This window comes from Hibiscus syriacus, unplaced genomic scaffold (genome assembly GCF_006381635.1).
Source record: "Hibiscus syriacus cultivar Baekdansim isolate YM2019G1 unplaced genomic scaffold, ASM638163v2 tig00110551_pilon, whole genome shotgun sequence".
Classification (NCBI taxonomy): Eukaryota; Viridiplantae; Streptophyta; class Magnoliopsida; order Malvales; family Malvaceae; genus Hibiscus; species Hibiscus syriacus.
In genome coordinates this window covers 706142-721439 of record NW_024062778.1, presented here as the reverse complement: position 1 = coordinate 721439, position 15298 = coordinate 706142, and the positions used below count along the sequence as shown (strand labels likewise).

At 35.9% G+C, this 15298-nt stretch overlaps 1 protein-coding gene across 1 annotated transcript; it reads right to left on the bottom strand.

The window, feature by feature from the left end:
* Window positions 1–12088: 12088 nt before the first annotated feature.
* LOC120131256 lies at window positions 12089–12981 on the bottom strand. Its single transcript, XM_039148287.1, has 2 exons — window positions 12900–12981; window positions 12089–12798 (listed from the first exon to the last, which is right to left on the bottom strand). Exons 1-2 carry the CDS (start codon window positions 12979–12981, stop codon window positions 12089–12091), a joined length of 792 nt encoding a protein of 263 aa, XP_039004218.1.
* Window positions 12982–15298: the final 2317 nt, after the last annotated feature.

The following is a 15298-nucleotide window of genomic DNA, read 5'->3' as shown; positions in this document are numbered from 1 at the left end:
TCCAGTCAAACCGAGTCGGTCCAGTTAGATTGAACCGAGTCAAATTGAGTTTACTCGGTTGAGTCAACTCATTGACTTTCACTGATTATTAACATGACCACTGACTTTGACCATTGTTGACTTTGACTTTGACCAAAAACTCAAATTTTCTGAAAAATCATATTTTATGTTTTTCGACATCCTGAGTTTAAATCCAAAGTCCGTTTTATCAAATTTGAACCTAAAAGCCTCCAAATTGACCGTCAAACCTAATCATGCATATGTACTTAAGCATTTCATTTAAAAATAATTAAATTAAGGTTAATGATTGGTCTAAGATATTGTTATTTGAAGGCACATGAAACTATCTAGATCGTTCGACAGCTCGACCAAGCTCCTCTCGATTCGTTCGACCTCTCGAGCCAGTGATTACTCGTAGGACCCGTAAACCTTATGAATACTTAGATTAAAATTTTACTTCGATATTAACTCAATTTATTATGAATTAGGTTCAAGAACTGCTGCAGAGCGTGGCGAGGCAGATGCTCAATAGACCACCGACTTATTCCTTTTTCACTAGGTGTATTCCCTATGTGTTATATGATTGTTTTATCTGTTTAGAAATGTGATTTACCGAAATTAATGATTTAGATTTACGAGTTGATTGTTTATGAACCATGACTATCTGGTATATGTTATCTGATTACTTGTTTTCACTGAAAGATATGATTATGCCGATTTATGGATCATTGAATACACTGCTTACTGTGTGAATTGTTTCTTGAGATATTGTTTTGGGTAGGATACTAGAGTATGGATGTCCAGCTCTAATCAAGCTGGTAATTCCTTACGGACCTAAGACAACCCTTGGGTAGGCTCTGAGGCCCCGAGAACTTTATTCGGTAGGCTCTCAGGCCCCAAGATATTCCCTTAGGTTAGCTCCTATACCAAATGGGTATAAGGTAAGCCCTTATGGATTCAGTTATGGGGAACTGCATTTTTGTGTACGGGAGGAGGGTAATTATGAGTGTTAGAATTTAAACTTCACTATGACTTTTATGATACTTTACTGAATTATTTCTATTATTTTACCCATTATGTTTTACTTGCACCATTGGAACACACTGAGCTCCCTAGCACACCTTTTCAAACTTTTCCCCCATTTCAGATACTTTTGGATAGGCATCCGGATATGACACTTTGAGGATCGACACATTCGTACATAACATTTTGCTGTAATGTTTTTATCTTCTAAAATGCTCTCATTTATACCTTTATTTTTAAATACTTATTTTTATGACGATTACTGCTTTTGTTACTGATGTTATATTTACTACGATACATATTATGATGTATTTTATTTTACACAGTCACTTACGATTTAATATTTACTTATTGAATTTTTATCATTATTAACTATTTTTTAAATGTTATTTATATTTAAATTATCGAAGATTGTTTGGAATACGTTTTGGAATTTTTATTGTAATATGTTATATTTAGTTATAACGCATAAGTTGGGTCTAAAATGTTACATTTAGTTTTTAAACCTCAAACTGAGAATGGGTCCTAAATAAATAAAAACACTATTTGAAAAATTTTACAACTTTTGTAAGGTCGTGTCACTCATTTTTACAGGTTTAACTATGATCGATACTCTAATACCAAATCTGACCCTAAGTTTAACTCTTGTGTAGTGAGCCCTGAGATCATTCCTTATAAGTGCAAGATGAGATCGAGCTGCTAGGATCGCTAACCGATCGATGATCTGATGGTTAATCTACCACCTACCCTTGGTATAGATATGACGACAACTGTCAAGGGAGTGCCACCCGCTAGTGTTAAGCCTAAGAGTGTGGGTTTAGATGAGACTCTCTGTAGACATTTTTTACAACTGATTTAGGGTGCGGTCACAGCTGTTGGTGTTGCACTTAAAGTCCCGATTACTCAGACCTTGATCACTAATGAGGTTAGGATTTTTAGAGGTCTAACTGGAAGAGCTCCTACTGAAGCTAAAGACTGGCTCTGTGATACAAAAGGCATATGGATCACCTGGGTTTGGATCCATTGAAGAGGTATCTAGGAGCTGTTTCGATGCTAGATGGGAATGCCCACACCTGGTGGGAGTCAGTAGTGAACATTGTTCCCGCTGATCGCCTAACGTGGGATTTCTTCAAAGAGCGCTTCAGGAAGCGTTTCCTTAGAGAACGTTATTTATCTGAGAGGCGACAGTAGTTTCAGGACTTGATGTAGGGAGATATGTCAGTTTCCGAGTATGAGATGGAATTTTTGAAGCTGTTGAAGTATGGTGTTAGCTTGGTTCCCACTGGGAAGGACATATGACGTAAGTTTGCTTTATGACTCAGTTATGAGTTACGTATGAAAGTTGTGACCCATCAAGATGAGAGTATTTATGTTTTAGTGGGTAGAGCGAATGATGCTGAGGATGTGGAGGCCTTGACTCTGGTTAGAGACTGAGTATATCGAGAGTGGTCTAAGAGGTCTTCCGGCCCGACCGAGTCATCGACATGTCTGAGAAGATGACTCGTACTTCAGCCCTCTAGAGGAGTAATACCAATTCCAGGCCTGTAGCACATCCACCCCGACTATTAGTCGTGGTGGTTCAATGAGTTTACCTTAGGTGCCTATTTGTGACTTTTGTGGAAATCGACAAGAGGAGAGTGTCGTAAGAAAATGGATGCTTGCTACCATTGTGGATCCAGTGGTCATTTTTGGAGGGATTATCCACAGCTAGTTTCGATCGAATAGATATCTACCCAAACTCCTACACGTTCGCGGGCTTTAGTTCAGACCCCATCTAGAGGTCGTAGCCAGATAAAGACTCTCATGTCAGTGTCCAGGGTAGATAGTAGAGCTCGATCCAGCAGAGTAGAGGGCCAGTAGTATTAAAGTCCAGACAACCAGATCTGGTGTATGCCACTAGACGTCGAGATGGCAGAGACAAGCTAGATGTTATTTGATGTATATTTACTATTTATTTTGTTATATACTTTGCATTATTAGAAATAGCTCCACCCACTCCTATGTTTCGAGTTCTGTATCGCGAGACCTTCAGATTTTAATTAAGGACATTGAGAGTGCAGTTACTGTTATGACTCCAGTAGGATAGTTTGTGATTGTGAATAAGGTATTCAGGCATTGTCCTTTGGAGGTTCAAGGTGAAATTTTCCTCGCTGACCTTATGGAGCTTTCTTTAGAGGAGTTTGATATGATTCTAGGGATTGATTGGTTAAATAAACATCGAGTTAATCTGGATTGAGAGTACAAGAAAGCTACTATGAAGACTTCTGATAGTCAGATTATTGTGCTAGTTGGGGATTATCGAGGTTATCTTTCTAACATAGTATCGACTTTAGTTATCGATCGGATGATCCAGAAGGGATATGAGACTTTCATTGCATGTATCTTAAACACTAAAGGTATTTTGTCCAAGATTGAGGAGATTTGTACAGTTAGCGAGTTTCTCGGTGTCTTTCATAAGGAGTTGCCAGTGTTACCTCTAGATAGAGAGGTAGAGTTCGAGATTGAAACTTATCCAGGTTATGTACCTGTTTCCATGGCACCATACCATATGGCCCCAAAGAAACTTAAGGAGTTAATGGTTCAGTTGCAGGAGTTACTTGATCGAGGTTTCATCAAACATAATATCTCACCTTGGGGAGCTTCGATCATTTTCGTGAAAAAGAATGATGGATCGCTCAGACTATGCATCGATTACTGAAAGTTTAACAAGTTGATATTTAAGAACAAATACCCACTCCCTATGATTGATGACTCATTCGATCAATTGCGGGGAGCTACTATATTCTCGAGGATTAGTCTTCGCTCGGGGTACTATCAATTGAAGGTAAAGGGGTCAGATATTGCGAAGACTGTCATTTACACTAGATATGTGCATTATGTGTTTTTGGTGATGCATTTTGGTCTGAAAAATGCTCCTGCAGATTTTATGGATCTAATGAACCGTGTATTCTGGCCCTATTTAGATAAGTTTTTAGTGGTTATCATTGATGATATTCTGGTTTATTCCCGGACTGATGTAGAGCATTTGAGGATTATTCTACATATACTGAGAGAGCATCGTCTATATGCTAAGATAAGCATGTGTGAATTCTAGCTTCGGGAGGTGTTGTTTCTTGGGCATATTGTTTCTGCGAGAGGTATTCATGTCGATCTGAGTAAAATTGAGGCCATTTTGAGTTGGAAGCAACCTAAGAATATCTCTGAGATCTGTAGTTTCTTGGGATTAGCCGGTTATTATTGATGTTTTTAAGGGATTCTCGATCTTTGTCGCCCCTTTGATGAAACTGTTGAGGAAGAATGTTCTGTTTATCTAGGGTGATGCACAGCAAGAGAGTTTTGAGAAACTGAAGACAACATTGACTCAAGCTCCAGTTTTGACTCAACCTGAGCTCAAGAAAGATTTTACAGTGTATAGTGATGCTTCACACTCTGGACTTGGTCGTGTTCTGATGTAGGAGGGGAGGGTAGTTTCTTATGCGTCCCATCAGCTGAGGTCGCATGAGTAAAATTACCCGACCCATGATTTGGAGTTGGCAGTTGTGATCATTTACTTTAATGATCTGGAGACACTATCTTTATGGAGAGAAGTATTACATTTTCATTGATCACAAGAGTTTGAAGTATCTTCTGACCTAGAAAGAACTTAATTTGAGGCAATGTCAATTGCTTGAGATTCTAAAGGATTATGATTGTGAGATTGATTATCATCCTGATAAAGCTAATGTCGTTGCAGATGCTTTGAGATGAAAGGTGATAGCTGATATGAGATCTTTATTTGCCAGTATGAAGTTATATAATGATAACATTATATTAGCAGAATTTTAGGTTAAGGCGACCTTAGCCTATGATATTAAGGCCAAGCAGATTTTTCATAGCTCCTTGCTCCCTATCTTTGAGCAAGTGGAGTAGATGACTACCTCATATTATGCTTTTAACCAAGATACAGTTTTATGCTTCAAATATCGATATTGTGTGTCTGATGATGTAGAGTTGAGATAACTTATCTTCAATGAAGCTCACAGTAGCCCTTATGTTATGTACCCCGGTAGAGATAAGAAGTACCGAAATCTGAGAGATAGGTACCATTGAGTCAGCATGAAGAAAGACATCTCTGATTTTGTGGCTAGATATTTTCCTTGTCAACAAGTTAAGGCAGAACATCATCATCTGTCGGGTCTATTACAGCCTATCAAGATTCCTGAATGGAAGTGGGAGCGTATTACTATGGATTTTGTTACCGGTCTGCCTATGACTCCTTCGAAAAAAGACATTATCTGGTGATTGTTGATAGACTTACAAATTCGGCTCATTTTATTCCTGTGCAGGTAAATTATTCTTTGGACAAGCTGACTAGATTGTATGTCTCAGATATTGTCAGATTGTATGGTGTTCAGCTATCTATCATTTTTTATTGAGATCTGAGATTTACATCAAAATTCTGGAAAGCACTATATGAGGCTCTGGCTACTAGACTAAATTTTAGTACATCTTTCCACCGACAGGCTGATGATCAATCTTAGTGAGTAATTTAGGTTCTTGAGGATATGTTGTGAGGTTGTGTGATTGACTTTCGGGGTAGTTGGGAGGACTTTTTTCCCTTGGTCGAGTTTACTTACAATAACAGCTATCAGACTAGCATTCTTATGGCACCATATGAAGCATTGTATGGGCATAGATGTCACACCCGATCTGTTAGACTGAGTTGCGTGATAGAAAGATTTTGGGACCTAAGTTAGTGTGAGAGACTGAGGACACCGTCAGATTGATTCGTGATTGCCTGAAAAAGGAATTTGACATGCAGAAGCCTTATGCTAACCAAAGAATGAAAGACATCGAGTTTGAGGATGGAGATCAGATCTTTTTGAATGTATCTACATGGAAAAAAGTGTTGAGATTTGGGCGCAAAGGTAAATTGAGTTCGAGATTTATTGGGCCATATCGTATTCTGAAGAGAGTCATACCTGTTGCTTATCAGCTCGAGTTACCTCCCCAATTCAACCGTATTCATGATGTCTTTCATGTGTCCATGTTGAGGCTCTATCTTCTAGATCCTAGCCACATTATTCAGTTAGAGGATGTTGAGTTTAGAGCATGTTTCAATTTTGGATCGAGATGAGAAAGTGCTGAGGAGCAAGCGTATCCCGATGGTAAAGGTTTAGTGGAGTAATTGAGGTCCTGAAGAAGCCGCCTGAGAGATATGAATCAATAAAGTCTCAGTTTTCGTATTAGTTTGCTTCAGGAAAATTTCAAGAACGAAATTTCTCTTAGAGGGGGAGAATTATCACACCTTCATTTTAAATTAAAAAAATTACAAATTAATTTGGTTGATTTAGGGGCTAAATTACAAGTTTTAAAAGTTCACATATTGATTTTGAACCTGTAGGAAGTTCAGGGACTTAACCCTAAATTATCCCATTTTTCAGGTCAGTGGAAAAATAAAAAAAAATTCAAATGTGTGGCTGAGGAGTTTCGAACCCTATCCCCAAGCATGGCCGACAATCACCTACCGTTTAGGCTAAGTCATTGTTTGTGATATTTTTAAGTAAATATATTATTTAATGCTTAAGGCTTGGGTTATAATACCCAAAACCCTAAATCCCTAAGTTACCATCGTCTTTCTACCGTCGATTCAGCGCCGTCCGACTGCCGTTGATTGTGCTAACCATCATTATGTTCGCCATCATCTGACGACTAAAACCCCTCCATATTCACTTCGAAATTCATCATCGATCATTGTGGGAAGCTCGCCAAAGCACCACTAAACCCCCTGATCGTCTCGGTTAATCTCGATTTTCGCTAGCCATCGTTATACGTTTGCCTCACCACTGACGGGGGTGGACTCTTTATCGTCGTTTGCTCGAAACCCAACCCTTGAGTCATAACTTTATCATTGTTTTCTTCATCGTCGGTGTAAGTAAGCTCATATTTAATTTTTCAGTTAATTTTCTCTCGGTTTTACTTGATTATTGGTTGGGTTTGAGTTGTTTGAAGACTAAGTTTCAACCGGAGTACTCGACCGACTGACCCGACCCCTTTCCGTCGTCTAACACACCGCCACGTACCAGCAGTGCGTGTGGGGCTCCTTCGCTGATCCAAAAGCCTTATAAAACTAATCCAGTTAAACCGAACTAGTCTAGTTAGACTGAACCAGGTTGAACTAAGTCAACTCGACTGAGTTCACTCTATCGATTCAACCTGATTGAGTCAACTCGAATAGAGTCAACTCGTTGACCTGGCCGTTAACTTTGACCAATGTTGACTTTGGAATAAAAGTCAATTTTTTTGAAAAGTCATAATTTATGTTTTTCAACATTCTGAGTCTGAATCCAAAGTCTGTTTTGTCAAATTCGAACCCGAAAGCCTTTGAATTTACCGTCAAACCCGAGCATGCATATGTACTTAAGTGTTTCATTTAAGAATAATTAAATTAAGGTTAATGACTGGTCTAAGATATTGTTATTTGAAGGTACATAAGATTTTTCTGATCGTTCGACAACTCGACCTAGCTCCTCTTGATCTGTTTGACCTCGCGAGCCAGTGATTACTCGTAGGACTCATGAACCTTATGAATACTTAGATTAAAATTTTACTTCGATATTAACTCCGTTTATTATGAATTAGGTTCAAGTACTGATATAGAACGTGGTGAGGTAGGTGCTCAGTAGACTGACGACTGATTCCTTTTTGCTAGGTGTGTTCCCTATGTGATATATGATTGTTTTATTTGTTTTGAAATGTGATTTATCGACATTACTGATTTACTAATTTACGGGTTGATTGTTTATGAACCATGACTATCTGATACTTGCTATCTAATTACTTGTTTTCATTGAAAGATATGATTATGTCGATTTATGGATCATTGAATTCACTGCTTACTATGTGAATTGTTTTATTGAGATACTGTTTTTGGGTAGGATACTGGAGTATGGAGGTTCAACTCTGATCAATCTGGTAATTCTTACGGACCTAAGGCGACTCTTGGTTAGACTCTGAGACCCCGAGAACTTTCTTAGGTATGCTCTCAGGCCCCAAGACGTTCCCTTAGGTTGGTTCATATACCCAATGGGTATAAGGTAAGCCCTTATAGATGTAGTTCTGGGGAACTGCATTTTACTGTATGGGAGAGGGTAATTATGAGTGTTAGAATTTAAACTTCACTATGATTTTTATGATATTTTATTGAATTATTTCTTTATTATTTTACCCATTATGTTTTACTTGCACAATTGAACACACTAAGCTCCCTAGCTCATCTTTTTAAACTTTTCCCCCTTTCAGATACTTTTGGATAAGCACCCTAGACCTGGTATTTGGTGGATCGACACATTCGTACAGAACATTTTTTTTGTAATCTTTTTATCTTCTGAACTGCTTTTATTTACGAGGACATGTGTCTTTATTTTGAAATACTTATTTTTATGACGATTACTGCTTTTGTTACTGATGCTAGATTTACTGTGATATGTATTATGACGTATTTTATTTTACACATCACTTATGGTTTAATATTTACTCGTTGGATTTTTATAGTTATTAACTATTTTTTTAAAGAAGTTATTTATAACGTGGATTTAAATTATAGAAGACTGTTTGAAATATTTTTTGGAAATTTTCATTGTAATCCGTTAGATCTAGTCGTAACGCATAGGCTAGGTCTAGGGGGTTACACAACGAGATAACAAATGGATGTCATCTTGATCAGCTGTGACGACACTAAATCCAATATATAGAAAAATAAACGACAAGAACGACCTAATGACTAAAAAGAAAATAAAAAATATCAAAAAAAATGTATCATAAAGACAAAAAATCTTTTCATAAAGATAAAATTTATTAGAAACAAAAGAAAAATAAAAATACGAGATAAGAAAATAAATAAATATTAATGATGACAACTAACATTAAGACTGATATAATCATTTATCAACTAAAGAAAATAAAGCTGCAAGAAAAGGTTTGGAGAAGAGGAGCGGCTAACATGAGTTTAAATTAAGTTTTTTCTGTTTTTTCAATACAAATTTATACATTCACATTTTTATATATTATGCTATCAATTTTATGATTCAAATTTCCAATTTAAATAATAATTTTTTATCAATCATTAAATAAAACTATATCAACATCAAATATATAATAATTATAATTCATATGAAAAATAGATGAAAGAGTAATTTGTATGTCATATTAATTTAATATTAATTATTTTGAAAAGAAAATTTTAATTATTTTAAGGCTAAATTAAATTATAGATTTTTTTATTAGTATAACATGATTATAATATAATACATATTCATAATTTTTTTATAATCATTAATAACAAACATACCCTACAAATACAACTACTCGAACTAAATATCTTAAGAATATCATTTTTTAACCACTAACACCACACATAAGTTTAAAAGCTAGCCCAAAGTTTCATGTTTGTTTCTTATATGATAAATGAAAATAAAAATGGAAAGAGAAAGATAAATGGGATAATGAATACAGGTGAGGTCAGGTGCAGGCAGCTAACTTCAGGTTAGCTAAAATTAAAGTAAAACCTTGTTTTAATTAAGTATTTGCTTTCTGTCACAATGATAATCGGATGGTTCGAGATCGAATTTTGACTTAAAGTAAAAAATTATTTTTTGAAATCATCACTAATCTTTTTAGATTAAGTAAGATCGGATACTTAAATTTTATCTCTTACCGAATCTACAAATTTTACTTGAATTTAATTGAATATGAATCCCAAATTTTCAAAATACCAATTCAAATGATCAATCATCTGATCCCATTTAATTCATTCTAACTTCTGAGGGTACAGTTGGTCGGTCAAAGGCAAAAACGTTGACTTTTGATCATTTTAAAGTAATATAAAACTTCTAGCTAAAAAACACAACCAGGCTGTATCTAATTCTCGAAAATATTTTTTATTTTTTATCTTCTATTTTCATTTTTAATTTTTTAGAAATTGCAAAATGTATTTGATAAATAGAAATATTTTTTCAATAAAAAACATGAAACAATGGAACTTTAAAATAAAATATTCTTACATTTAAATGGATTTAAACCAAGGTGAGTAATTTGATATTAGAAATAATATTTCACCCAGTTATCACTAAACTCAATAACACAAGCACGAAAAATTTATATTATAATAGAAATATGAAAAATAAAATAAAATATTCTTCCATTTGTATGGATTTAAACCATGGTGAGCAATTTGATATTTAAAGATCATTTGAGGTTTTAGAGGATATAAGGTTCAAGAGCTTCCTCTAATGGTTCCATTCGAATTTTGTAGTTTTAGTTATTGTTTAACAAGTTAAATCATTATTTTTATGTAAGATTTATTTTTTGTGGTTTTTAATTAGCAGAAGAGTGGTTGAGCCCTTCAAGAGATAGGCAAGGAGAAATTGGTTGTAAGGTGATCTAGAAAAGTACTTTGGTTGCTTGGAAGCTGAGGTGACATCTTATAACTCTTCCCTATGAGTTGTATATCATTACATTTAGTTTTGTTTGCTTGTACGGGGTGTGAAAACATGTTGCGGTGACATGAGTGCTTGTGAAATCATGTCGATATCTAGATATTATATTTGTGTAAAAATGATCTTAAATGACCCTTGAAGCTTCCATAAGCTTTAGTAATCATTATGAGACTTAAAATAGTGTTTAAGATGAGCTTTAGGATGATTTCCGAGTACAACAAGATAATTTTAGGTTTGAGTATCGATACTAATTCATTTGGTATTGATATTGTTCTTCAAATGGTAAAAATTTAGGTTTTATAAGGAAGAGTATCAATGTATGTTCTTAGAGTATCTATATTGTTTCTCTGATGTTGATACCGAGGGTTCTATATCGATATCAGGGTATTTTTAGGAGACCTCGAGGCTAGAAATGGTATCAATAATCAAGTGAACACTATTTCTCCCAATAAATTTATAAAACAATGGTCAATATTTTTTTTCCAAAAAAATTCATTTCATTAATTAAAAATTCAGTTTTCAAGGATTTACATTTTAAATTTAAATTCATATTCGTGATTTTTTAACATTGTGAGGCTGCTTTAACCTTCCTCAATCGTAAATAATTTTTGAATCCGATATTTTTCTCTGATTTTAAACAAATGTCTATTAAAATTGTCTCTTTTAAGAAAATTGATTTACAAATATATTTTAAGATCATTTTTAGAGTATTGGTCACACTTAACTCGAAATGGTCGATATTGATTTCATTTTCAAATACATATCCGCATTTTTAAAAAAAATATCAACTTAAAAATAGTTACAATATATTTTTTTAAAAGAAATAACTAAAATAAAAGGTTTAAAAACTGAAATTTTGAATTTTTCCTATGTTTAAAATTGCCATGATTGAAATTCAATCAACAAAAGTAAGAAATTAATTATATATCAAGAGTATATAAATATGAATTTAGGTTTGATTGGTAGTGGCCGGCGGTATAAGAGGAAGGGTTTTCCAAGTTGATGGCAGTCGGCTGGTCATTGGATTCATTATTTATTATTACTTTGAATTTCAACAATTTGATATCCCAACTTCCACGTCAACCCATTTTGTTTGTTTCTGTATGTTCCACTACCTAGTCCACACTCCGCTCCCTTTGATCACATCAAATTAATGAAATTCACTGATTAGTATAATAATTTCATGTATCCTTTTTTGATTAATCACTAGTATTTGATTTATTGATCGATTAATTTAGATCGGGTTTTACAAAGATCCATTATGTGAGCGATTTTTTCAACTCAATTTGCTTCTTTTACAAACATCAGAGTTCGAACCTCTATCTTGCTTGAGAAATTTAGTATATTGTCTTATGCCAATTTGTTATCGGTTCGTATCCTTTTGTTAACTTCTCCAATCAGTTAATATTCAGCATTTCAAACCCACGTTAAACAAGAAACACGAATTGAAAATTTGTTTTGTGTAACACATGCAAATAGCCAACTTTGCACGTTAATTAGCTTAAAGCTAACATGTTCTTTTCCCCAAACTCTCTACTATCAAACCAGAAACAGTGGGCGGACCTTTTTTTTTTTGGGCTCAGCAAAATTTATTTCATTAAGGATTTGAGGAAGCAAAATTTGTTTTGCCACCACGCTTTAAACAAATTCTGACGCTGCATACCTTGTTTTGCCAGCTGATCCGCCATTCCATTACCTTCTCTGGGCACATACTCAAACCTCACCTCTGTATATTGACTGCGAATCTTATCAATCTCCTCGAAACAGTCCCACCATCTCCATGGCCTCGAAGAAATATTTTCGACCCACTTCAAAACCTCTTGGGAGTCTGATTCGAACGACAGTCGAAAACTATAGCCCCAACCCGTTTCCAAAAATAGCGAGAGTGCAACCATAACTGCTACCAATTCAGAAAAATCCGCACAAATCTGGTCCACCGGTCCAGAAAACAACGCTACAATATCACCATTATGGGTTCTCAAAACGCCTCCACAGCCCGCTGCCGAATCTTTAAAAGCTCCATCCACGTTAAATTTCAGATTTCCCACTGCTGGAGGACACCACACAACCGGAGAGGATTTCGCCAATGAACAACCACGTGGATTATTCCACCAGTCAGCATCACACAACAAGTCATTTTCTTTAATTGCTTTGATCCAAATAAGAGTCCTCATCTTGACAGTAAACAATAGATCCTTTTGCGAAATAGCTTTATTATCAAACACCAGCTCGTTGCTAGCCAACCACACACTCCATAAGGCCGCAGATACTGTGATTAACCAAACTGATTTTGACAATCCTACGAAGGATCTTGAAAAACAGAATTTAAAAAATGACTCAAAGTTCCCCGGTGCAGACCATGCCAATAGCCACCACTTGTAAAAGTTCATCCAAAAGCACCTGGCAAATCTGCAATCAATAAAAAGATGAAAATCTGTTTCCATACCCATTTTGCACCACGGACAACAGCTCGAAGCCTCATCGAATTTCGCCCCTCTTGAAGCAAGGAAGTCCTTAGTTGGTAATCGACCAATTTCAGCATCCACAGGAAGCTTTTAACTTTGGGCGGTACTTTTAATTTCCAAATCTAATCGAAATCGAAGTTCGGGATCGGAATATTTTCATTGACCAGCAGCTCCGACAGCTTCCCCACTGAGAATCGACCCGCTTGGTCATGTAACCAAATCAAAGTGTCCGTTTTCGAGCTCACTAAACTCTCCCCCTTGATCAGCAATTTTAATACTTCCACAACTTCTCGTTCTCTATCAAATAAGGGCCTAGAAAACAAGGACGACCAATTGATCAAATCCAATTCTCCCCGATCAGCAATCGAAGCAATAGTAGAACCTTTGCAATTTTCTAATCTGTATAGTCTTGGAAAAATTACAGAAAATGGATTTTCCCCACACCAAGTGTCTCCCCAAAAGAAAATTGAACTACCATCACCCAATTTCCAACGAAACGCTCCCCTGCTCATCCACTTCTCAACCTCTACATACTAAAGGTTTTTAACAATCCCTTTCCATATCACCGAGCAGTTCCTCGATCTTTCCGATACTGCTACCCACTGCTTAATAGATTGCCCATACTTCGCTTCAACAACTCTTCCTCAAAGTGCCTCTTTCTCTACAGAAAATATCCAACTCCATTTTGCAAGAAGAGCTTTGTTTTTCACTTTTAAATTCACAATGCCAACACCTTTTTTCTTTGGCAAACACAACTTCCCCCAACTTACTCTGATTAACTTTTTTTCACCTGCTCAACTATCCCATAGAAAATTCCTTCTTACCTTGTCAGGTTTGAACAAGATTAACGGAGGTGACGATAAAACAGAGTTGACAAAATAACTCTTCCTGCAAAGGAGAGCGATCGGTATTTCCACCTCGAAAGTTTACTCCTGAATCTTGCCACCAAGGGATCCCACGTTGATAATCTTCTCGATCAGCCCCTAACGGTATGCCCAAGTAATTGAAAGGCAACGAACCAATTTTACAGCCACAAACTATCGCTAGTCGATTAAAGAGTTCCACATCCACATTTATGCCAACCAAACAAGACTTGCTGAAATTTATACTAAGACCCGAGCACACCTCAAAACATCTAAGAATTCACTTCAAGTTCAAGATTTGAGATTCACCCGGCCGAAGAAACAGAATTGTGTCATCTGCAAATTGTAGATGCGAAATTGAGAAATCTGGTAAGACTCCATGGATGCCTTCAATCCTGCCCAGAAGCTCGGCATTGTTAATAAGAAGATGTAAAGCTTCTGCTACCATAATTAAAAGAAATGGAGATAGGGGATCTCCCTGTCTCAAGCCTCTGCGCATTGAAAATTCCTTAGTAGGTGAGCCGTTCAGGAGAATCGAGACTTTCGCAGTCGAGATACAGCCAAAAATCCACTCGCGCCACTTTTTTTTCAAAGCCCATTCGCTCTAACACCATAATCAAGAATTCCCAACGGACACAACCATACGCTTTGGAGAAATCAAGCTTCAAGATTATACCACCTCGGTCACCATCTTCGTGTTTTAAAGAGTGAATCATTTCGTTTGCTATTAGGTTGCTATCACAGATTTGTCTACCTTTAATGAATGCACTCTGCGTCTCACTTATGACATTCTCCAACACTCTTCATATTCTTTTGGATAGAATTTTCAACACAATCTTATATATTGAGCTGATTAGGCTTATCGGCCTGAAATAGGAGATACTCGAAGGCGTCTCACATTTTGGAATTAGTGCAATAAAAGATGAATTTGCATTCTCCGGTAAAGTCCCTGATGTATAGAATTTCTCCATAATCTCTGTTGAACCGTCTTTCGGTTGGGCTCTAGAATTGGGCTTCGACTTGGATTAAATGGATTGGAGTCGCCACCGATCATTTACTTTACGAAAAGTGGGTTGATCGGATACCTTATTTCTTACCTGATCTGCGTTTTACCAGAGACGTGTCGGGTTCGGGAGTCGGTTACGGTCAAGGAAGGATTAGCACCCTTGAACCGCCCTTTCGGTACCAATTAATTTGCCTATTGTCTTTATTTGCAAAAATTAAAATTAAAATTAAAATTCAAAAATTTAATTAGAATTACTTACTTTTGACTGATCAGAATTCTTCTAAAAGAGTCGAAAGTGTTAGATAAAAAATATTAAATAATTATTAAATAAATCAGAGAAAAACATAAAAAAATGAAAAAAATAAAATATTAAATTAAATGGAAATAATAATAATAAATGAATAAACAAATTAAAGACAAAAGTAAATTTGATGGGAAAGTGGACCCATATGTGAAAGCTGGAAA